The sequence below is a fragment of the Canis lupus genome, chromosome X (genome assembly GCF_011100685.1).
Source record: "Canis lupus familiaris isolate Mischka breed German Shepherd chromosome X, alternate assembly UU_Cfam_GSD_1.0, whole genome shotgun sequence".
NCBI classification, from domain to species: Eukaryota; Metazoa; Chordata; class Mammalia; order Carnivora; family Canidae; genus Canis; species Canis lupus.
Window position 1 is genome coordinate 75,384,040 of NC_049260.1, and position 21,270 is coordinate 75,405,309.

The 21,270-nt window shown below is 42.9% G+C and overlaps 1 protein-coding gene and 1 long non-coding RNA gene across 2 annotated transcripts in view; both read right to left on the reverse strand.

Annotated features, from left to right (window-relative positions):
* TRMT2B (tRNA methyltransferase 2 homolog B) overlaps positions 1 to 13,683 on the reverse strand; it is a 45,302-nt gene extending 31,619 nt beyond the window's left edge. Inside the window, 7 exon segments of the mRNA XM_038588815.1 lie at positions 4,528 to 4,594; positions 6,508 to 6,536; positions 6,538 to 6,613; positions 7,414 to 7,547; positions 10,027 to 10,081; positions 10,797 to 11,055; positions 13,668 to 13,683. Coding sequence (XP_038444743.1) covers positions 4,528 to 4,594; positions 6,508 to 6,536; positions 6,538 to 6,613; positions 7,414 to 7,547; positions 10,027 to 10,081; positions 10,797 to 11,055; positions 13,668 to 13,683 — 636 coding nt within the window.
* A 4,689-nt stretch (positions 13,684 to 18,372) lies between these two features.
* LOC119868474 lies at positions 18,373 to 20,592 on the reverse strand. Its single transcript, XR_005386388.1, has 3 exons — positions 20,299 to 20,592; positions 19,834 to 19,906; positions 18,373 to 18,423 (listed from the first exon to the last, which is right to left on the reverse strand). It is a non-coding gene; the product is annotated as an uncharacterized LOC119868474 (long non-coding RNA).
* Between the last annotated feature and the right edge of the window lie 678 nt (positions 20,593 to 21,270).

Below are 21,270 nucleotides of genomic sequence, written 5' to 3' on the forward strand. Positions count from 1 at the left end.
ATGATATTATGGGATAAATGTTTATTTCTGGATTTAATGAAGATATGAAGTTATGTTTTAAAAAATTAAGTTCTTTCTTTTAGAACTCACGCTGAGTTCACATTTTATGTGATATAATGTCTGGAATTTGCCTCAAACTAATCCAAATGGGTTGGTGGAATGTGGGATGGGTGAGAGTATAGGTAAAATAAGATTGGACACATACTGTCCAATTTTGAAGCTGGAGAATGGTATATGGGATTCATTATACCATTCTCAAGTACACCTTTATGTTTGCAATTCTTCACAATATAAAATGAAACAAAAATTTGTACAATAAGGGCAAATAAAATCTTAGTACATGTTCTTGACTCAGGAGTGGATATCTACGTGGTCACAGCAACATAACCACTAAATATTAACCAAGAACTGTGCTATAAAAATAGAAAAAGAAGAGTAGTTTGGGAAGAGAGACAAAGTAAGGGAGAGAAATTCTTAGATGCTGTAACTGGAAGCCAACAAATAATATGTCATTTTGATAAAGTAAAATCCATCAGAACCATGTACTATTTAGAAATACAGAAAACCAGAAGAAATAGCTAAAATAATTGCTGTGGTTTCTGGGGAGTAAGACTCAAGAGCAAGGAAGGGTGGGGTGCCTGGGTGGCTCAGGGAGTGTCTGCCTTCGACTCAGGGCGTGATCCCGGGGTCCTGGGATCAAGTCCCACATTGGGCTCCCTGCGGGAAGCCTGCTTCTCCCTCCACCTGTGTCTTTGCCTCTCTCTCTCTCTCTCTCTAATGAATAAATAAATAAAATCTTTTTAAAAAAAAAAAAAGAGCAAGGAAAAAAAAAGAGTAAGGAAGGGTAGGGCAGAGGAGTGCCATTTTTCCTTACTAACCTATTAGTACTAGCTGACTTTTAAAACTATGTCCTTGTATTTCTTTGACAGTATTTTATTTATAGACTGGTTCATAGGTCTTGGTGCTCTGTCAACTCCCATAAAATTCTTATTTTGACTCAAGAGCCAACATTTAAATCTCAAATCGGGGCACACTGGGTTCTCTCATCATCTTAATGGAGTAGAATGTCACTACCAGGAACAGGGTAAGAGAGATGAAGGTAAAATAAAAATAAAGGGCAGCCCCAGTGGCGCAGCAGTTTAGCGCCACCTGCAGCCTGGGGTGTGATCCTGGAGACGGGGGATCGAGTCCCACATCAGGCTCCCTGCATGGAGCCTGCTTCTCCCTCTGCCTGTATCTTTGCCTCTCTCTATATATCTCTCTCTCTGAATAAATAAATAAATCTTTAAAAAAATAAAAATACAAATAAATAAAAATAAAAAGTGAGAACAACCAAGGGCTGTCCATATGGTATTATTTTTATTCCAGTGGGCATCTAGCCTGTATTTGAGTACCTACTGGCTTGGACCATAGGTCCCAATACAGATTTTGCAGGGAAAAGGAATTCCTCTGAATAGATGTGTAGGGCAAACAATTTGCCCAATGGAAGCTGGAAGGGCTAGAAAGTTGAGTAAATATTGCAAAGAGGTGTTCATTCTGGGACACCTGGGTGGTTCAGCGGTTGAGTGTCTGCCTTTGGCTCAGGGCGTAATCCTGGGGTCCAGGGATCGAGTCCTGCATCAGGTTCCCTATAAGGAGCCTGCTTCTCCCTTTGCCTATGTCTCTGCCTCTCTCTCTCTCTCTCTGTGTGTCTCCCATGAATAAAGAAATAAAATCTTTAAAAAAAGAGGTATTCATTCAAACATTTGGTGAGCACTCACTATGTGTATGAATCCATGCCAAGTGCTGGGCTACAAAATTAAATAATACACAGCTGCTAACTCCACAGTCTAGTTCGGGAAGCATTGATGCACAATACAATATGGTATAACAAGGGGAGTAACAATAAGCAATGGGGGATATAAGAGTACAGAAAGGAGAAATCCCTGATCAGACTGAGAAGTAAGATATGGTTTTCTATAGGATCTACTGCTTGAAATGAATCTTTGAAAATAAGCAGAAGCCCAGAGAAGACTGAGGGCACTGTGGAGAAAGGACAGTCTCAGGCAAAAGGGAGACTGATCAGGATAACTTTAGTTCCATGTGAATGGAAAGAGGAAACCACATGAGGATGTGGCAGAAGAGGCCAAGGAACTTCTTATGAAGATCCACCAGTGCAAAGGTAACAAATTTAAGCTTTACTCTAAAAGCTATTGGATAACTATGGAAGAATTTTAAGCAAGATTGCAGTATGATTTTATTTGCATCTTAAGGACGCCTCAGGCTGCAGTGTATAGAGTAAGCCAAGGTAGGGGCTGGAACTAGTGAGACCAGTTTGGAGGCTGCTATATAAGTTTAGGCAAGAGAAGATGGTAGCTTAGAATAGAGTGGTGGTGGTGGTGGTATAATGGTAGAAATAGAAGAGGGTGGACTCAAGGTATTTTTAGAAAGGAAAATTGACAGGACTTGGAGACTGATCAGATGTGGCTGAGGGGGAAGGTGGGGATTAAGACACAGGAGTGTAGGATGACATGTTTGTAGCACATGGTGCTACCATTTACTAAGGTGAGAAAAAAGAAGCATATTCTGAAAGAGAAGATGATAGTTTAAGGCAGTGTTTCTCATCTGGAGGTAACGGTGCCCCCCATGAGACATCTGGAGACAATTTTGGTTGTAACAACTAATGGTATCTTGTAGGCAGAGGCCCACAAGATACTGCTAAAGTCCTATAATGCACCTAACAGCTCCACACAACAACACAAAAAATGATCCAACTCAAAATGTCAATAGTGCAGAAGCTGAGAAACCTTGATCAGCAATGCTGATTTGAAGAGCTCTGCAGGCCAGCTAAGTAAGTTTTGTAGCCTTTTAGAAATGCAACTCCTAAAGCTCAAGAGGGAGCCAGAATACAAATATAAATTTAGGAGTTATCAATTTGCAGGTGGTCATTCCAGTCATCAACTATACTTGGGTACAATTTCCCATGAATATATTTGAAAAGAAGAAAATATATTTGAAAGAAGAAGGCCAAGGACAGAGTCCTGGGAGATACCAATACTTATAGTAGCAAAGGAGGAAAGAAAAAGATCCCATGGGAAAGATTAAGAAGTGGCCAGCAAGATAGGAGGAAAACCATCAGAGAAAGGAATCATGGAAATCAAAGATAGCGTTTCAAGGAAGGAAATAAGAAAAATAAGTGGTAAAAAAAAAAAAAAGAAAAAGAAGTGGTGTCAAAGGCAGAGAAAAGTTGAGGAAGTTAGGGAAAGTTTCCATTGGATTTGGCACAGTAGTGGTCACTGATGACTGTGACAAGATCAATTTCTATGAAATGTTAAGGACAGAAGAACCATGACATTTTTTTAAAAGATGGGAGACATTTAATATGTTTATGAACTAAAAAAAAGAGCCAATAGAAGTCATAGACAAGGAGGTACAGAAACAGAAGAAAGAGGGTATGCAATGAAGGAGCAAGAATTTAAAGAAGGGAGGAGAGGAGTCCAAGATGGTGTTTCAAGGAGGAAGGATAGCCTTAAACAGGGGAAGGACCAATCACCTCTTTCACTGAGATAGGAGGAAAGAAGGGATAAGATTTCAGTGAAAATGGCAGACGTTAAGAGAAGAAGCTAAAGGAGTTCTCATGTGATGGCCTTAATTTTCCGGGGAAGAATTAGGTACAATTAGGGAAAGGGTAGAAGTGATGGGGTAAGGAATTGAGAGGTAAAAGTTTAGAAAAACCACTTGAGAGAATGGGAGAAGAAGCTGATGAAGGAAGATTTCTGGAGAACAATTCTACAAAGGAAGATGCATCCTAGCAGGGAAATCTTGGAGGTCAAGATGTATTCTATTAGAAGGCATGGCCCAAGTGTCAGGAACTTAAATCCTTAGGAGGGTGGGTGCTGGTAAGGACCAACAGGGAACAAGAGTGTCAGCTGGGAGTCCTGTTCAGTCCTCATGAGCAAGGCTTTTGACTTGTTTTTTTAAGTTCCACAAGGGCAGGTACCATGCCTGTTTGTGTCATCATTGGATCCCCAGCACCTAGCACAGTGCCCAACGCATAGTAGGCACTCAATAAATAGTAGGTGCACGAAAAAGAAGGAAATAGAAATGTCTTAGAGGCCAACCTCATGATGTAGATGCCATACCACTTACATCTCTCATGATATCCCTCAGTTCTGTTCTGCAGAAAACACTAGCCTTCCAAATATTTCAGACACTTGGCCATTTGTTACGCTGCCCTCATCAGTACCTCTTTTTCCTAATACTTCCTTCTTATTAAATTCCTTGGATGTCTGACATGAGTGATAATGGATGAGGTTCTCTCTCCTGCCTTCCACCCTCCCTAAAATAAAACATTGGCAATGTTCTCTCCATGTTACAAGGTATGCTTTCAGAACAGAGCTCCTCCTCCCCTGTAGCACTAGAAGCTGCTCTATTATTAAAACGTCAGGAAAACAAAAAAAAACAAAACAAAACAAAAAAATGTCAAAGACACTATGGTTAGACTGCAATGCCTAGGGTCATCTTCAACCAGCCTTTGTTCTTCATTACCTAGGCCACTTGATTGTGTTTTTCAGGGATGTTCTTCAGATGGTTAGAGGGTACACAAACGATGTTTCTGTCTAAAGAAAAGAGAAAGGATTTGATTTCTATGGTTTTCTTGATGAAAGATTATTTAGAAAATAATGTCTGGCAATTCAAACTCCCTCCTTTCAGAGGCATATGCAGATACAAAGGAATACCTAATTCAAGCTCAAGGCCACTTCTCAAAAACCTGTTTCCTGGCCTAGCCATTACAAAACTTATTCCTAATAGAACAAGTCTGCAATATTTTCTCTCATGCCACAAATGCACAATATGACAAGGTCTGCTTTCTGTTCATATTTTAAGAGGGAAATAAAATGTAACTGGTTTTGTTTTTGTTACTGAATAATAGAACACTGACGTCATAGACTCATTTAATTCAGCACACAGGCAGGCGAGGAAGAGCCAAGTGCCTGCCCTAATGAACTGTAGTTTAAGGCATATGGGTATTAAACAGTGTGACTAATATAAAATGATGGTGTTTCAAGTGGATTTATTGAAAAGCAGCAAATGGAAACTTCAGGAATGGAATCTGGGAATGGGTACTGGGATTAAGTCTCAGAAACATACCATTGTGATTTCCCTGACCACCACTCACCTCCTCTACCAATTACTTTAAGACATATTTATCACAGAAAGCTCTAGTTTTCAGAGATCTGGAGATATGAAATATAAAAGGTGGGGCACCTGGGTAGCTTGGTGGTTGAGGGTCTGCCTTTGGCTCAGGTCGTGATCCCAGGGTCCTGGGATCGAGTCCCACATCAGGCTCCCCACAAGGAGCCTCCTTCTCCCTCTCCCTATGTCTCTGTCTCTCTATGTGTCTCTCATAAACAAATAAATAAAATCTTCTTTAAAAAAAGAAAGGAAGGAAGAAAACAAAAGAAAAGAAAAGAAAAGAAAAGAAAAGAAAAGAAAAGAAAAGAAAGAAGAAAGAAAGAAAGAAAGAAAGAAAGAAAGAAAGAAAGAAAGAAAGAAAGAAAGAAAGAAAAAGAAAAGAAAAGAAAGGGAAGGGAAGGGAAGGGAAGGGAAGGGAAGGGAAGGGAAGGGAAGGGAAGGGAAGGGAAGGGAAGGGAAGGGAAGGGAAGGGAAGGGAAGGGGGGGAGGGAAGGAGGAAGGAAGGAAGGAAGGAAGGAAGGAAGGAAGGAAGGAAGGAAGGAAGGAAGGAAGGAAGGAAGGAAGGAATGACTCTCGGGTTGCCTGGGTGACTCAGTGGGTTAAACATCTGCCTTCAGCTCAGGTCATAATCTCACGGTCCTGGGATCGAGCCCTGCATCAGGCTCCTTGCTCACTGGGGAGTCTGCTTTTCCCTCTCCCTCTGCCCCTCCTCCCCACACATGCTATCGCTCTCTCTTTCTCTCTCTCAAATGAATAAATAAAATCTAAAACAACAATAAAAAAAGGCAATTCTCTAATAAAGAGGAGACTGTTCCCAGTATGGAAAGGTGCATAAAATGATAATGACAATGGTAAGTGGACAGTGGCAACAACATTAACATTTACTAAGTGTCAACTGGAGTTCAAGCATATATGACTTTTATTTTTTTAAGGTGTATTTATTTATTCATGAGAGACACACAGAGACAGAGACATAGGCAGAGGGAGAAGCAGACCCTTCACAGGGAGCCGGAGGCAGGACTCAATCCTGGATCCCAGGATCACACCCTGAGCCAAAGCAGATGCTCAACTGCTGAGCCACCCAGGTGTCCCCACATATGGCTTTTAGAAAAAAGTGTGAAGGTTGTGATTCCTAGTAATATGTGACAATGACTACCTGCCCAAAAGCATCCAAAATCAACTCTGTGATCACGTTCCGCATCAAACACTTCATCCTTCTCCTTTAAGGCAGCCGTATTTTCCATTCTTCTCCACCCCCACTAACACCGTTCCTGCACCTTCCCTCTCCTCTCAGCCCTTGGTTTGTTATTTCTACTAGTCATGGCCTTCAACTGAATTCTCCAAGTTCCCAAGTAGTACCCCCATGGTCTTTGTATTGCCATCTGGACCTCAGTTCACAGAGAAGGTGGACTTATTTTGGTAGCCATTGATGACAGGTTGCAGAAGGCAGGGCAGGAGAAGCACAACAGGACAAATGAAACCAAAGAGAACATCAATAAAAGGAATGTAAGAAGGTCCTCTAGATGAGGACAAGTAAATGTGCTTGCTTGAAGGTTATTGCCTATGTGAGAGTCCATAGCTGAGGTCAAGACACTTCACAGACACTCCATAGTGAAAAGGAGTTTCAATCTTGCCATGAAGCAGGGGTTAGCAAACTTTACTAGGAAAGGGCCAGATAACAAGTTATTGTAAGTTTTGCAAGTCATATGGTCCTTGTCACAACTACTTAATTCTGCCATGTAGTGTAAAAGCAGCCACGGACAGTCCATAAACAAGTGAGCTCAGCTGTGTTCAAATAAAACTTTACAAAATAAAGCAGGGCTGGAAGACAGTTACGGCCTAAGGGCCATAGTTTGCCAACTCTGCCATAAATTAAGTTCTACCTCTCTGAGGCCTCATTAGGTTTCCAAAGTCTGAAATCTTTCTAGAGGTTAACACTGTAGTGGTTGAGAAAGTGAGCTTTACATCAAATTAGACCTGAGTGTGAACCTCAGCTCTGGCACTTTCTAGATGTGTGTCCTTGGGCAAATCACTTAATTTCTCTGAATCCCAACATCTTCAGCTGTAAAATGATAATGCTGACCCCTCAGGGTGACTATAAACAGTAAACTAGACAATGACACATGTTAATCACTTAGCACAGGGCCTGGTCCCCAGAAAGTGCCCAGTAGGTACTGGCTGATATTATTAGTTATTAAGGGGACTTAGTAGATAAAGAAAGGGAAGTGAGAGCTTACAGAGGATATAATAGGATGGAAAAGACAACAGAGCCCCTCAGCTCTGGGTACAGATGTTGTCACATTGACTCCATTGAGCTTTTGGAAGTAAGACTCTAGTCTCTATAAAATTTTCTTCTGAGCTTCAAATTTCACCTGCAAAAGAAAAGGACTTATGCAGTATCACCTCAAAGAAAGGAAAACAAAGAGGAAAAGAAAAGGCTGTCCCACAGATTCCTGGGTTTTGGTCTTAGCAGACAAGAAATCCATAATGATGTGCCAGCAGTAGACCTAAGAAGGTATTGGGAGAAAGGTCAAGAGTGAGCTCTTGTGTAAGCTCTTCATTTTATCTGATCTTTCAGTTTGAACACTCAAGCTATAGGTCAGTGCTGGGATAATGGAAATGTTTTATGTTGGTATTATGTTCTATATACTATGGTAACCACTAGCCACATGTGGCTAATGAGCACTTTAAATGAGGCTCATGTGACGAGGAACTGAATTTTTAGTCTCATTTAATTTTAGTTAACTTATACAGTCATCTCTGCTATAAGAGGACAGAAGCATTTTTATGCTATGCAAAATCACACAAAAGAAATCATTGAACATTAATAGAGTACTAATACACAGAATTGCTGAATCACTATACTGTATGCTGGAAACTAATTTAATACTGTTGTTTAACTATACTGGAATTAAAATTAAAAAAAAAAAGAAATCACAGGGCTCATGAGAAAAAAGGGGTTAGGCACACATTCCAAAACTTTATCAGTAATGCACATAAAAGAGAAAGGAACCTAACATAACAGGTAATATAGTTTTACATGTTAAATGGTTAAGGAATTTATAGATACATACTACAGGAAGAATGACTCTTTGCCCTGACAAAGACCTTAAGTTTGCTTATGGAAGTGGCTATCCAGGGATCCCTGGGTGGCGCAGCGGTTTAGCGCCTGCCTTTGGCCCAGGGCGCGATCCTGGAGACCCGGGATCGAATCCCACATCAGGCTCCCGGTGCGTGGAGCCTGCTTCTCCCTCTGCCTATGTCTCTGCCTCTCTCCTCTCTCTCTCTGTGTGCCTATCATAAATAAATAAAAATTAAAAAAAAAAAAAGGAAGTGGCTGTCCACTTGTAAGTTACCATGAAGTGGTGAAAGAAGGGTTATGTGTCACACAGAAAGACCTAGCAGCAGATGTGGATGAGTGTGGCTCATAACATGCTCAGTGAACTGTGGGAACCCGTAGATGTTTGAGGGGTGTGTGCGTGTTCATTTTATGTATGCTTATGCAGCTCAGTTCTGCTGGGTGCAGTTTGCTTCTTTCATCTGGTATTTCTCGCCGACGAAATCACTTCTAAGTCAACGTGATATTTGCATTATGTTCAAATTGTTCCCTGATCTATCAATTCCTTGGAATAAATGTGTGCTTTTAAAACAAGCATTAGGGATCCCTGGGTGGCGCAGTGGTTTGGCGCCTGCCTTTGGCCCAGGGCGCGATCCTGGAGACCCGGGATCGAATCCCACATCGGGCTCCCGGTGCATGGAGCCTGCTTCTCCCTCTGCCTGTGTCTCTGCCTCTCTCTCTCTCTGTGACTATCATGAATAAATAAATAAAATCTTTAAAAAAATAAAAAATAAAAAAATAAAACAAGCATTACAGCAGAATTGACTGTATTTAAAATCAAATAGTCACTTGTAGCTAGTGGCTACCAGGCTGGAAAGTGCAGCTATATAAAGCACTCATACATACAGAGCTATAGGAATAACAAAAAGGCAAGGGAGAAAGGAAACAGGCATTTTGATATATGGCTCCAGAGTTTGGAAGACATAACAGGTGCAAAGTTAAAATTTTGGATTCATATTACTCAGCCACCAAAAAGAATGAAATCTTGCCACTTGCAACGATGTGGATGGAACTAGAGAGTATTATGCTAAGGGAAATAAGTCAGCCAGAGAAAGACAAATATCATATGATTTCACTCATGTGGAATTTAAGAAACAAAACAGATGAACATAGGAGAAGGGAAGGAAAAATAAGATGAAAACAGACAGGGAGGCGAACCACAAGAGACTCAACTCTAGGATACAAACCGAAGGTTGCTGGAGGGGAGGTGGGTGAAGGGACGGGGTAACTGGGTGATGGGCATTAAGGATGGCACTTGAAATAATGAGCACTAAGTGTTGTATGCAACTGATGAATCACTAAATTCTACCTCTGAAATTAATAGTACAGTATATGTTAATATAAAAAATAAATACATTTGAAAAAAAAAACTTTTCAGATTCCTTAGCATGTTGATTTTAAGCACACACTTAATTTTTAAGTTACAGCATCTGGGTAGAGCTGTCCAGTCAAGCTTCCTATATGTCTGGCACTATTCATCCTGATGGAAGTAAGGAGTGAAAACTCAAGCTGGGAGAGTACCTGGGTGGCTCAGTGGGTTAAGTGTCTGCCTTCAGCTCAGGTCATGATCTCAGGGTCCTGGAATCGAGCCCCTCATCAGGCTCTCTGGTCTCAGGGAGGGAATCTGCTTCTCCCTCTCCCTCTGCTCCTCCCCATTGCTTGTGTGCTCTCTCTCTCTCTGTCCCAAATAAATAAAATCTTAAAAAAAAAGAAAACTTAAGCTGGGTACCAACCTTGATCTGTTCCTCACAGCTCAGTCTCCAGAGTGGTGTCACAACATAGGCCAGCCTTAAAAAAAAATTCAGGCACTTCATTTTGTGTGTGTGTGTGTGTGTGTGTGTGTGTGTGTATACTGGGCACCTACTATGCATAAGTACTTCCTGCCACCATTTTCTCTGGCATTTTACTTATTCAGAAACCTAACTCTAATGCCCCTGGGGAGATACAGTCTGGGAGAAGAGCCCATTTTGGCGCTGTCTACTTAACAAAGCAGAACAGATGGGCAAACTTAATATAAGAAAAAATCCAGATTTATCAGGAGGTAATTAATCATATTACAAAAGGCTTCACTGTTGGCTTCCTTTAAATAGCTCACCTCCCTAATGCTTTTAAAATATAATTTGATTTAGAAAATACATTCGTTGTATAAAATGAGGTATATTTGTGTTTGCATGGCTGCAAGGGGACTATTCATTTGTAAGCCATCTGATGTCTCTGGATTCCTGGTTTTCAGCATACCTGCCCTGGACCTTTATAGAGACAAGGTCCTACTTTAATACCTCATTTCTGTGAAAAAACACACTTAAAGACAAAGAGAGTATTTTCTGCCATCACAAAGCATTTCCACCAACATTCTTCAGATGTCTTCAAATTTGCCCTTGGTATCCTACCTTAGGTACCCCCTTGAATCCTTGCAATGCCATGTTACATCAGGAATACAGAATTTTAGTAAGCCCAGGGATTCAAACTTGCTAATGAGAAAGGATATCAGCCTGGGCCTTACCTTTCCTGCCAGGAACCATTAGGTGGTCCAACATGGTTTGATTTCTTCTAACTTTTTTGCCCTCTTTGACACTTCTTGGCTATCACGTAAGTGAAGTTTCCCTTACATGCTGAGCTCTTAAAGAGCTGTGACCAACCTGGAGGTTTTGTGGCACACCAGGGGAGTAATCTTGGTTTGGAGAGAAGACCCACCCTGGAGAAGAAACACCTCGGGCTATGCATTAGGACTCTTTTCATAATACCTGCCAACCACAGAAACACTGAAATTCACCTGCATGAAAGGTGAACAAACAGAAGTTGAGAAACAGAAGCACAACTCACAAACCCCTTCATTCAATTACAAACCCTTATGGAGGGACAACTGAGTAGCTCAGTGGTTGAGCGTCTGCTTTTGGCTCAGGTCGTGATTCTAGGGTCCTGGGATCGAGTTCCGTGGGAGCCTACTTCTCCCTCTACCTATGTCTCTGCTTCTCTCTCTGTGTCTCTCATGAAGAAATAAGTAAAATCTTTAAAGAAAAAACCCTTATGGAAGCTCAGCATGTAGCACAGTGCCTGTCACAGAGTCAACCCTTGGTAAAAGCAGGCCTGCTGAATGGTACTGCATGTCAAGTACTGGCTTAGGTTCCCAAAATAAAAAGATGAGGGAAATAGACTCTTGTCCTCCAGAGATGTGTTTGACTCCCTGGATACACTTCTATGGCTAGTCCCTCTCTATATCCTAGCCTCCCACTCAAAAACCAATCAGTCGTCAACTAACACTTAGAAAGTGCTAATGATGTGCAAGACACCGTGCCACACAACATAGTGAAAGGGTTACAAAGGTTACAATCGAATTGAGAAGGGGACACCTGGGTGGTTCAGCAGTTGAGCGTCTGCCTTTGGCTCAGGGCATGATCCCGGACTTCCGGGGTCAAGTCCCACATCGGGCTCCCTGCATGGAGCCTGCTTCTCCCTCTGCCTGTGTCTCTGCCTTTCTCTCTCTGTGTGTCTCTCATGAATAAATAAATAAAACCTTTAAAAAATCTAATAAAGAAGATCAAGTGCAGATGCAGGAAAAGATGGTAATAAATAACACAATATGCTTAGGTCCTGACTAATGCTCAGGAAAAGCTTCCCAGAGCAGGTAAGCCTTGCACCAGGTCTTAAAGGATGGCAGGGAGGTGAATCAGATAAACATCTGGGCAATGGCTAAGTCAGTCTGGCTAAAATAGTAGTTCATTTTAGGGAACAGTGTAAATGAGGTTGAAAATTTACATCAAAGTGAGATCTGGAAAAACTTTAATGTCTGATTAAAATATGGACTTTATTATGAAGGCAACAATGGGTTGATGGTGGCTTTACATAGTGAAATAAAGATGAAATAGGGAGGTTGGGGCGCCTGGGTGACTCAGTGTGTTGAGTGTCTGCCTTTAGCTTGGGTCATGATCCTTGGGTCAAGGGATTGGGCCCTGCACTGGGCTCCTTGCTCAGTGGGGAGTCTGTTTCTCCCTCTGCCCCCTATCCTCTGCTCATGTTCTCTGGCTCTCTCTCCTCTCTCAAATAAATAAATAAATAATAAAATATTTTTAAAAAGGAACAGGGAAGATAATGAAAAGCTTCAACGACAGGGATGTCCACTGTTATTCAACAAAGTACTGGAAGTCTTACCCTCAGCAATCAGACAACAAAAAGAAATAAAAGGCATCCAAATCAGCAAAGAAGTCAAAATCTCACTCTTCACAGACAACATGATACTTTATGAAGAAAACCCAAAAAAATCTACAAAAAAATTGCAAGAACCAATACAGGAATCCAGCAAATTTGCAAGGTATAAAATCAATGGTCAATGCACAGAAGTCAGTTGCATTTCTATATACTAACAAAGAGACAGAAGAAAGAGAAATCAAGTAATCGATCCCACTTACAATTGCACCAAAACCACAAGATACCTAGGAATAAACCTAACCAAAGAGGCAAAAGATTTGTACTCAGAAAACTATAGACCACTCATGAAAGAAATTGAGGAAGACACAAAGCAATGGAAAAACACTCCATGCTTATGGATTGAAAGAATAAATATTGTTAAAATGTCTATGCTACCTAAAGCAATCTGCACATGCAATGCAATAATACCATCAGCACTTTTCAGAGTTGGAAAAAACAATCCTAAAATTTGTATAGAAACAGAAAAGACCCTGAACAGGCAAAGGAATGTTGAAAAAGAAAACCAGGGCAGCCCCCGTGGCACAGCGGTTTAGCGCTGCCTGCAGCTGGGGATGTGATCCTAGAGACCTGGGATGGAGTCCCAGGTCGGGCTCCCAGCATGGAGCCTGCTTCTCCCTCTGCCTATGTCTCTGCCTCCCTCTCTCTCTCCCTCTCCCTCTCTCTCTCTCTCTCTCTCTCTGTCTCTATAAATAAATAAATAAATAAATAAATAATCTTAAAGAAAAAGAAAAAGAAAACCAAAGCTAGAGGCATCACAATTCCAGACTTCAAGCTAGATTACAAAGCTGTGATCATCAAGACAGTGTGGTACTAGCACAAAAACAGACACATAAAAAAATAAATAAATAAAAAATAAATAAAATAAAAAATTAAAAAATTAAAATTAAAATAAAAATAAAAAAAAAACCAGACAAACAGACACCTAGGTCAATGGAACAGAATAGAGAATCCAGAAATGGACCCTCAACTCAACTCTAGGGTCAACTAATCTCTGACAAAGCAGGAAAGAATATTCAATTTAAAAAAAAGAGTCTTGGGGCACCTGGGTGGCTTAGCTAAGCATCCATCTTTGGCTCAGGTTGTGATCCTGGAGTCCTGGCATTGAGCCCCACATAGCGTTCCCTGTTCCCTACTCAATGGGGAGTCTGCTTCTCCCTCTCCTTCTGACCTTCTGACTTGCTCATGCTCTAGCGTGCACTCTCTCTCTCAAATGAATAAATTTTAAAAATAAAATATATAGGGATCCCTGGGTGGCGCAGCGGTTTAGCGCCTGCCTTTGGCCCAGGGCGCGATCCTGGAGATCCGGGATCGAATCCCACGTCAGGCTCCCGGTGCATGGAGCCTGCTTCTCTCTCTGCCTGTGTCTCTGCCTCTCTCTCTCTCTCACTGTGTGCCTATCATAAATAAATAAAATTAAAAAAAAAATAAATAAAATAAAATATATAAAACAAAAAAGACATTTTCTTCAAGTGATATTGGGAAAACTGGACCACCTTCTTATACCATACACACAAATAGACTCAAAATGGATTAAAGACCTAAATGTGGGGGCCACCTGGGTGGCTCTGTGGTTGAGCCTCTGCCTTTGGGTCAGGGAGTGATCCCAGGGTCCTAGGATGAGTCCTGCATCTGGCTCCCTGCGAAAAGCCTACTTATCCCTCTGCCTATGTCTCTGCCTCTCTCTGTGTTTCTCTCATGAATAAAAAAATAAAATCTTAAAAAAAGACCTAAATGTGAGACAGGAATCCATCAGAATCCTATAAGAGGGGCATCTGGGTGGCTCAGTCTGCCTTTGGCTTGGGTCATGATCCCAGGATCCTGGGATTGGGCCCCCAAGCATTGGGCTCCCCGCAGGGAGCCTGTTGCTCCTGCTCTGGCTGCCCTTTGTGCTCCCTCTCTGCATCAAATAAATAAATAAAATCTTTAAAAAAACATTCTAGAGGAGAACACAGGCAGCAACCCCCTTGACCTCAGCACAGTGACTTCTTGCTAGACAAGTCTCCAAAGGCAAGAGAAACAAAAGCAAAATGAACTATTGGGACTACATCAAGATAAAAAGCTTTTGTACAGCAAAGGAAACAGCCAACAAAACTAAAAGACAACTTATGGAATAGGAAGATATTTGCAAATGTGTTACCAGATAAAGGGCTAGTATCCAAAACCTACAAAGAACTTATCAAACTCAAACACCTCCAAAACACCCAAAAAATCTAGTCAAGCATGGGCAGAAGACATGGACATTTCTCCAAAAAAGACATCCAAATGGCCACAGACATGTGAAAAAATGATCCACATCATTTGATGAGGGAAATACAAACCAAAGCCACAAGATACCACCTCACATGGGTCACAATGGCTAAAATTAACAAGTCAGAAAACAACAGATGTTGGCGAGGATGTGGAAAAAGGGGAACCCTCTTCCACTGTTGGTGGAAATGCAATTTGGGGACTCCTGGATGGCTTAGTGGTTGAGCATCTGACTTTGGCTCAAGGCGTGGTCCCAGAGTCCTGGGATCAAGTCCCACATCTGGCTTCCCTCAAGGAGCCTGCCTCTCCCTCTGCCTGTCTCTCTCATGAATAAATAAATAAATCTTTTAAAAAAGAATATCACTTAGCCATCAAAAAGAATGAAATCCTGACATTTGCAACGATGTGGATGGAACTAGAGGGTATTCTGCTAAGCGAAATAAGTCAAAGAAAGACAAATACCGTATGATTTCACTCATATGTGGAATTTAAGAAACAAAACAGAGATGCCTGAGTGGCTCAGCGGTTGAGGGCCTGCCTTTTTTTCGTATATTTTTTTATTGGAGTTCGATTTGCCAACATATAGCATAATACCCAGTGTTCATCACCCAGTCAAGTGTTCCCCTCAGTGCCCATCACCCAGTCTGCGTTTGGCTCAGGGAATGATTCAGGTATCCTGGGACCCAATCCCGCATCAGGCTCCCTGCAGGGAGCCTGCTTCTCCCTCTGCCTGTGTCTCTGCCTCTTTCTGTCTCTCCTGAGTAAATAAATGAATCTTAAAGAAAAAAAAAACAGAGTACATAGGGAAAGGTGAGGAAAAATAAGATGAAAATAGAGAGCAAAAAAAAAAAAATAGAGAGCAAGGCCAATCATTAGAGACTCTTAACTCTAGGAAATAAATAGAGGGTGGCTGGAGGGTAGGTGGGTGGGGAAAAGGGATAATTAGGTGATTGGCATTAAGCACTGGGTATGATAGGTAATGATGAACACTAAATTCTACCCCTGAAACTAATAATATATGTTAAATAATTTGAACATGTAAAGAATTCAAATCAAGAATTTAATTAGATTAATAGAATTAATCTAATTCTAAATCAACTCTAAATCAAGCATTTAATTTAAAAAATAGAGAATAAAAGCAAGTTCAGGGATACCTGGGTTGCTTGCTCAGTCAGGCACCTGACTCTTGGTTTTGGCTCAGGTCATGATCTCATGGGTTATGGGGTCAGGTCCTGCGTTGGGCTCCATGCTCAGCGGAGGGACTGCTTGAAGATTCTGTCTCTCTGCCCCTCTCCTGCTCACAGGTACTCTCGCTCTCTCTCTCAAATAAATAAATCTTTTTTAAAAAAGCAAATTCATGTATGAGGCCTGTGTTTGCAATGGTAAGGAAAATATCTAAATGGAAATGTCTAACAAGTAAGTAAAGAAGCAGTACTACGAGTCATAAGAGAAGTCAGGGTTAGAGATTTGGTCAAGTGTCTAGGTACAAGGTGTAAGATTTAGAAAAAAAGAGAGCTTTCAGGAAAGAGTAAAAGGTCAAATGACTTCACCTGAGAAAAAGGTGCTACTTAGAGAAAAAGAAGAGATGCTGGTGACCCAGGAGAACGTGGAACTTAGAGACCAAGGAAGATGCCTTTAGGTAAAGCACTGAGATATATCCAGTAAGTCCAAGGCCAAAGAAAGAAGGGAAATAAGGCAGCAGTAAGTGGCAGACAGGAGAGACAAATGAAGGTTCGAGATCATAGGTGAGTAGACCCTAGAGTCAGGCAGACCTGGGTGGTCCCCTGGCTCCACCACTTATTAGTTAAGTGGCCTCTGGCAAGTTAATCATTCCCCATGACTTTCCTTTTTTTTCATTCATAAAATGGAGATAGCAATAGCACCCACCTCATAGAGCAGCTTTAAGAGTCAAATAAAGTATAATTAATAAAAAGTACTCAGCAGAAGATTAAGTAGAGATGATGTTTGTAAAGCTCTGCGCACAGCACCCAGTACCAGGCAAAAACTCAGTATGTGTTCATTTTAACTGCTGCGATGTTTAAGGACAGTACAGGACTGGGAGGGGATGGCAATATTGAAGGAGGGGAGCAGGGGGAAGGAAAGGTAGGAGTAACTATAAGGCAAAAGCTGCAAGAGTTAGGACAGGTGAAGGGCTCACTTTGGGAGAAGGAAGGAATCCCTTTGCCCCCAACACAGGACTCAGTGTTGTCTATTTACTTCACGGTGCCTGATCATTGCTATGTAACTTGTTTGAGTACCAAGGACATGTGAATGGACTTGGCTGGACACCTTAATGATGAGCTGTGAAATTACCTTTTAACCCTTGTCCCCTACCTTGGATTACATTCCAATGTTAAATCATACCTTAATTCAAAACACACATACACACGTGTCTCCAATGTATGTAACAGATTTGTTAACAAAGATTCCTCCCCGGCTTTCTCTTATTACTGCGAAATTAGTATGCTATGACCACTAGGTAACTTAAAGGATGCTGACATGGGTGCTGTAATGTCACATACCATTTTGTGTGTTTACAAAGTACCAAAGAAGGGACACCTGGGTGGCTCAGCAGTTAGGCATCTGCCTTTGGCCCAGGGCGTGATCCTGGAGTTCCAGGCTGGAGTCCCGCATCAGGCTCCCTGCATGGAGCTTCCTTCTCCCTCTGCCTGTGTCTCTGCCTCTCTCTCTCTGTGTCTCTCATGAAGGAATAAATAAAATCTTAAAAAAAAAAGTACCAAAGAAAGCAGCTGTCACAACATGGAAGCATTTCAGGGGAACTTCAAATTTCTAACAAAACAGATTTAAGCTGTCCCAAAGTTCAGGTGTTTATATTGATAGCACCCTCCACACAACTCCCAGGAAAAGGCAAATTATTAAGAACATGGGCTTTGGAGTCATATTTTGATCTCAGCTCTGCTGCTCACTAGCTATGACTGTGAGCAAGTTACTTAAGCAAATGTGTCATCATCTATAAAATCAGGACTAGGAACACCTACCTTTCAGGGTTGTGCTAAGAATTAAAGAAGCTCATATATTCGAAGTGCTCAGGATGGTACCTAACACAGCAGGCAATGGACATGTTTCACTGCCCTGCCTTAGGCTCTAATTCAAAGTATATCACTTGATTTCTTTTTTTAATATTTTATTTATTTATTCATGAGAGACACAGAGAGAGAGGCAGAGACACAGGCAGAGGGAGAAGCAGGCTCCATGCAGGGAGCCCGTCATGGGACTCGATCCCAGGTCTCCAGGATCACACCCCAGGCCAAAGGCGGCACTAAACCGCTGAGCCACCCAGGCTGCCCCATACTTGATTTCTTCATGCCTCAACATGTCTGACCTGCAAAACTGGTGGGATGTAATAAAGCATGTGAGTGATGTTAAGTAAAATTATGTGCTGTCAAGTATTTTTTAAGGAAACTTAAAAAAATACAAACAAAAGAACTTTCATAACATTCTGCATTAGTGCCTGCTAGGCTGCGGTGAGCTTAAGGCCTGCCTGGACCCTATTAATATTATTAAAAGTGTGTGGGGATACCTGGGTGGCTCAGCAGTTTAGCGCCTGCCTTCGGCCAGGGGCGTGATCCTGGAGTCGTGATCCTGGAGTCGCGGGATCAAGTCCTGCCTCGGGCTTCCTGCATGGAGCCTGCTTCTCCCTCTGCGTGTGTCTCTGCCTGTCTCTCATGAATAAAATATTTTTTTAAAAAAGTGTGTGATCTGTGATAAACATTTTCCTAAAGTGAATTAAAAGTATGTATTTGATATGAAGAAAAGCCAAAGCTAGAGAGAGGAAATGAGTGAAGAGGTAGGAGACAAAGAATAAGGAAAGGGTAGAGTGGGGGTAGGCTGCAGGGGGAGGGAGTCCTTCTGGTCCAGAAAAGCCCAGTCCCTCCAGGTGACAGAGGATTAAGGAAGCTGCAGGCCCAATTAGGAGTGGCAGAGGAGGGACAGGGGAACTGAGGATTGAAGACAGCTAACCATACCCCATAACATTCAGATTTGAGTGTGTAGGTCCTCTCACTGATGAATACCACCACGACTATGCTCCACTTGCCCTGTACCCCAGCAGTGGGCTCTTGTGCATCTAGGTTTCTTCCTCTAAATTATCAGATATCATCTAAAATAGGGCTGTACTGGGCACCTGTGTGGCTTAGTGGTTGAGTGTCTGCCTTTGGCTCAGGTGCTGGGATCAAGTCCTGCATCAGGCTCCCCATGGGCAGCCTGCTTCTCCCTCTGCCTCTCTCTCTGTGTCTCTCATGAAGGAATAAAATCTTTAAAAAGGGGACGCCTGGGTGGCTCAGCGGTTTAGCGCCACCTTTGCCCCAGGGTGTGATCCTGGAGACCTGGGATCCAGTCCCATGTCGGGCTCCCTGCATGGAGTCTGCTTCTCCCTCTGCCTGTGTCTCTGCCTCTCTGTCTGTCATGAATAAGTAAAAATATATGTATTTTTAAAAAAATAAATTTAAAAATAAATAAAGTAGCACTGTACTATTGCAACCAGTCATCTCTCCTGGTAAAGACTCTTTCATCATATTTAGTAATTTCTGTAGTAAAATATATTTTTCAAGGCAGCATAACAATACCAAAGTGAATTATGTTTGTTTCTTGATGTCAGAGGGGGCATCTGCCCACAGAAAAGACTAGTTTCTTTTCAAAGGTGTTCCTATTTTATTTTTTATTTATGATAGTCACAGAGAGAGAGACAGAGACACAGGCAGAGGGAGAAGCAGGCTCCATGCACCGGGAGCCCGATGTGGAATTCGATCCCGGGTCTCCAGGATCGCGCCCTGGGCCAAAAGCGGGCGCTAAACCGCTGAGCCACCCAGGTCAGGGATCCCAGGTGTTCCTATTTTAAATAAATGCTCAGGATAAAAAAAAAAAAAGTGTGACATCTGCTCAGTTTTTGCCTCAGGAATTAATCAGAAGGGGACTCAAGAGTCCAGAGCTGCCAGATAGGAGGGTAGACTAAGTCTCTAGGATGGAATAGCTAACCTGCGTGAAATGCTCAGAGGTTCCAATCTCAGACTTATTTGGTAGGTCTGATCCGGGTGGGGCCAAGAAGCTTCTTGGAGGAAAAAACTTACCCACAGACAAGGGTCCTGCTTACACTCTGTTTACATTTCCTTCAGTTAGGCTGGCCCCACACACGGTTCTCAGCTAAACGAGATGGACATAGGGGTGTATTGCTGCGTCCTTCCAGCAATGCACGTTCAATCCGGTCCTTCCCCCACCAGACCCCTTCACCAGCCCCTCCACACCCCTCTTCTTCGGGCAAGTTCCACCCACCGTGTCTGTAGGAAAGACTATCACGGAGTTTGGGCCTAGGGAGGGCTAAGGTCACAGAACAGGCGGCCGCAGGGCTGGCCGCAACCTTGAACAGCCAGCATAGGTCCCGTCTGCGTCCCCACCTCCGCCAGCCTCTCAATTCCCCGCCCCATGGGCAGATTGGCTCACGAAGCGCTCTTCTACAGTTAGGGTTCCATCAGGCTTTCCATCAGGCTCTCCACGTAACCCCCATACCTTTGTAACCAACAAATCCTCCTACAAACCTGAGGCGGCAAACGAAAAAGCCAGCGGACAGCGTGGATCTCTGCCGCTGGGAGTCACTTCCTGGTGCGTACGGCGGCTCGACTCCCGACGCACACGCAGCCAGCCCAGGGTCGGCGCGACGGGACGCGGGGCTCCTCCCAGGCGCGGGTCAACCGGCCCTGCCCCGGGGCAGCCAGTTTCGGGGGGCCCTCCTCCCTACTTTAACGCGGCGCTTCTCTAGAGCCTTTCCTCAAAAATCACTCAACGCCCTATGCCCTCACCCCTGCCTCCCCCAGGTTTCTCCCCAAGGCTCCCTCTCCTCCCCTGCCAGCGCCCCCGCCCACCGCTTGCTCTTCTCCCCGTCCCATTGGTGGGTCTGGACCAGCCTCAAACATCACAAAGGAATTTGAACCGCAGGTTAAGAGTGCTACCCATCTCGGGGCGGGGGTGGGGGGGCTTGCAATTCTACTCAACCAAAACTATAAGCTCAGATCCATGATGGGTTGAAAGATTAGGAGGTGAAGGGTGGGGTGGTTTCTTCAAACCTTTTAGTCGGCCTTATTTGGGGCCCTAGGGTTTTCCAGGCATTCGTTCTCTCCTCTATTTTATATTGCTTCAAAAAAGTGTTCTGTTCTTGCAAGGTAAAGCTAGTTCCTTAAGTGGATCCCACGCAGGGCTACTAAGTCCTCAGGGCAAGAATTGTTTTTCAACTTCAAAAGACAGAAGGAGGCTAGATAACTGATGTGGGAAACAAAGGCAGAATGAAACGTACATAAAATTAAATGTCCTTGTAACCTGCAGTCCATTAACAAATACTTGAGGGGGACGCCTGGGTGGCTCAGTGGTTGAGCGTCGGCCTTTGGCTCAGGGCATGATCCTGGAGTCCTGGGATCGAGTCCCACATCGGGCTCCCTGCATGGAGCCTGCTTCCCCCGTCGCCTGTGTCAATGCCCTCTCTGTGTCTCTCACGAATAAATAAATAAAATCTTTAA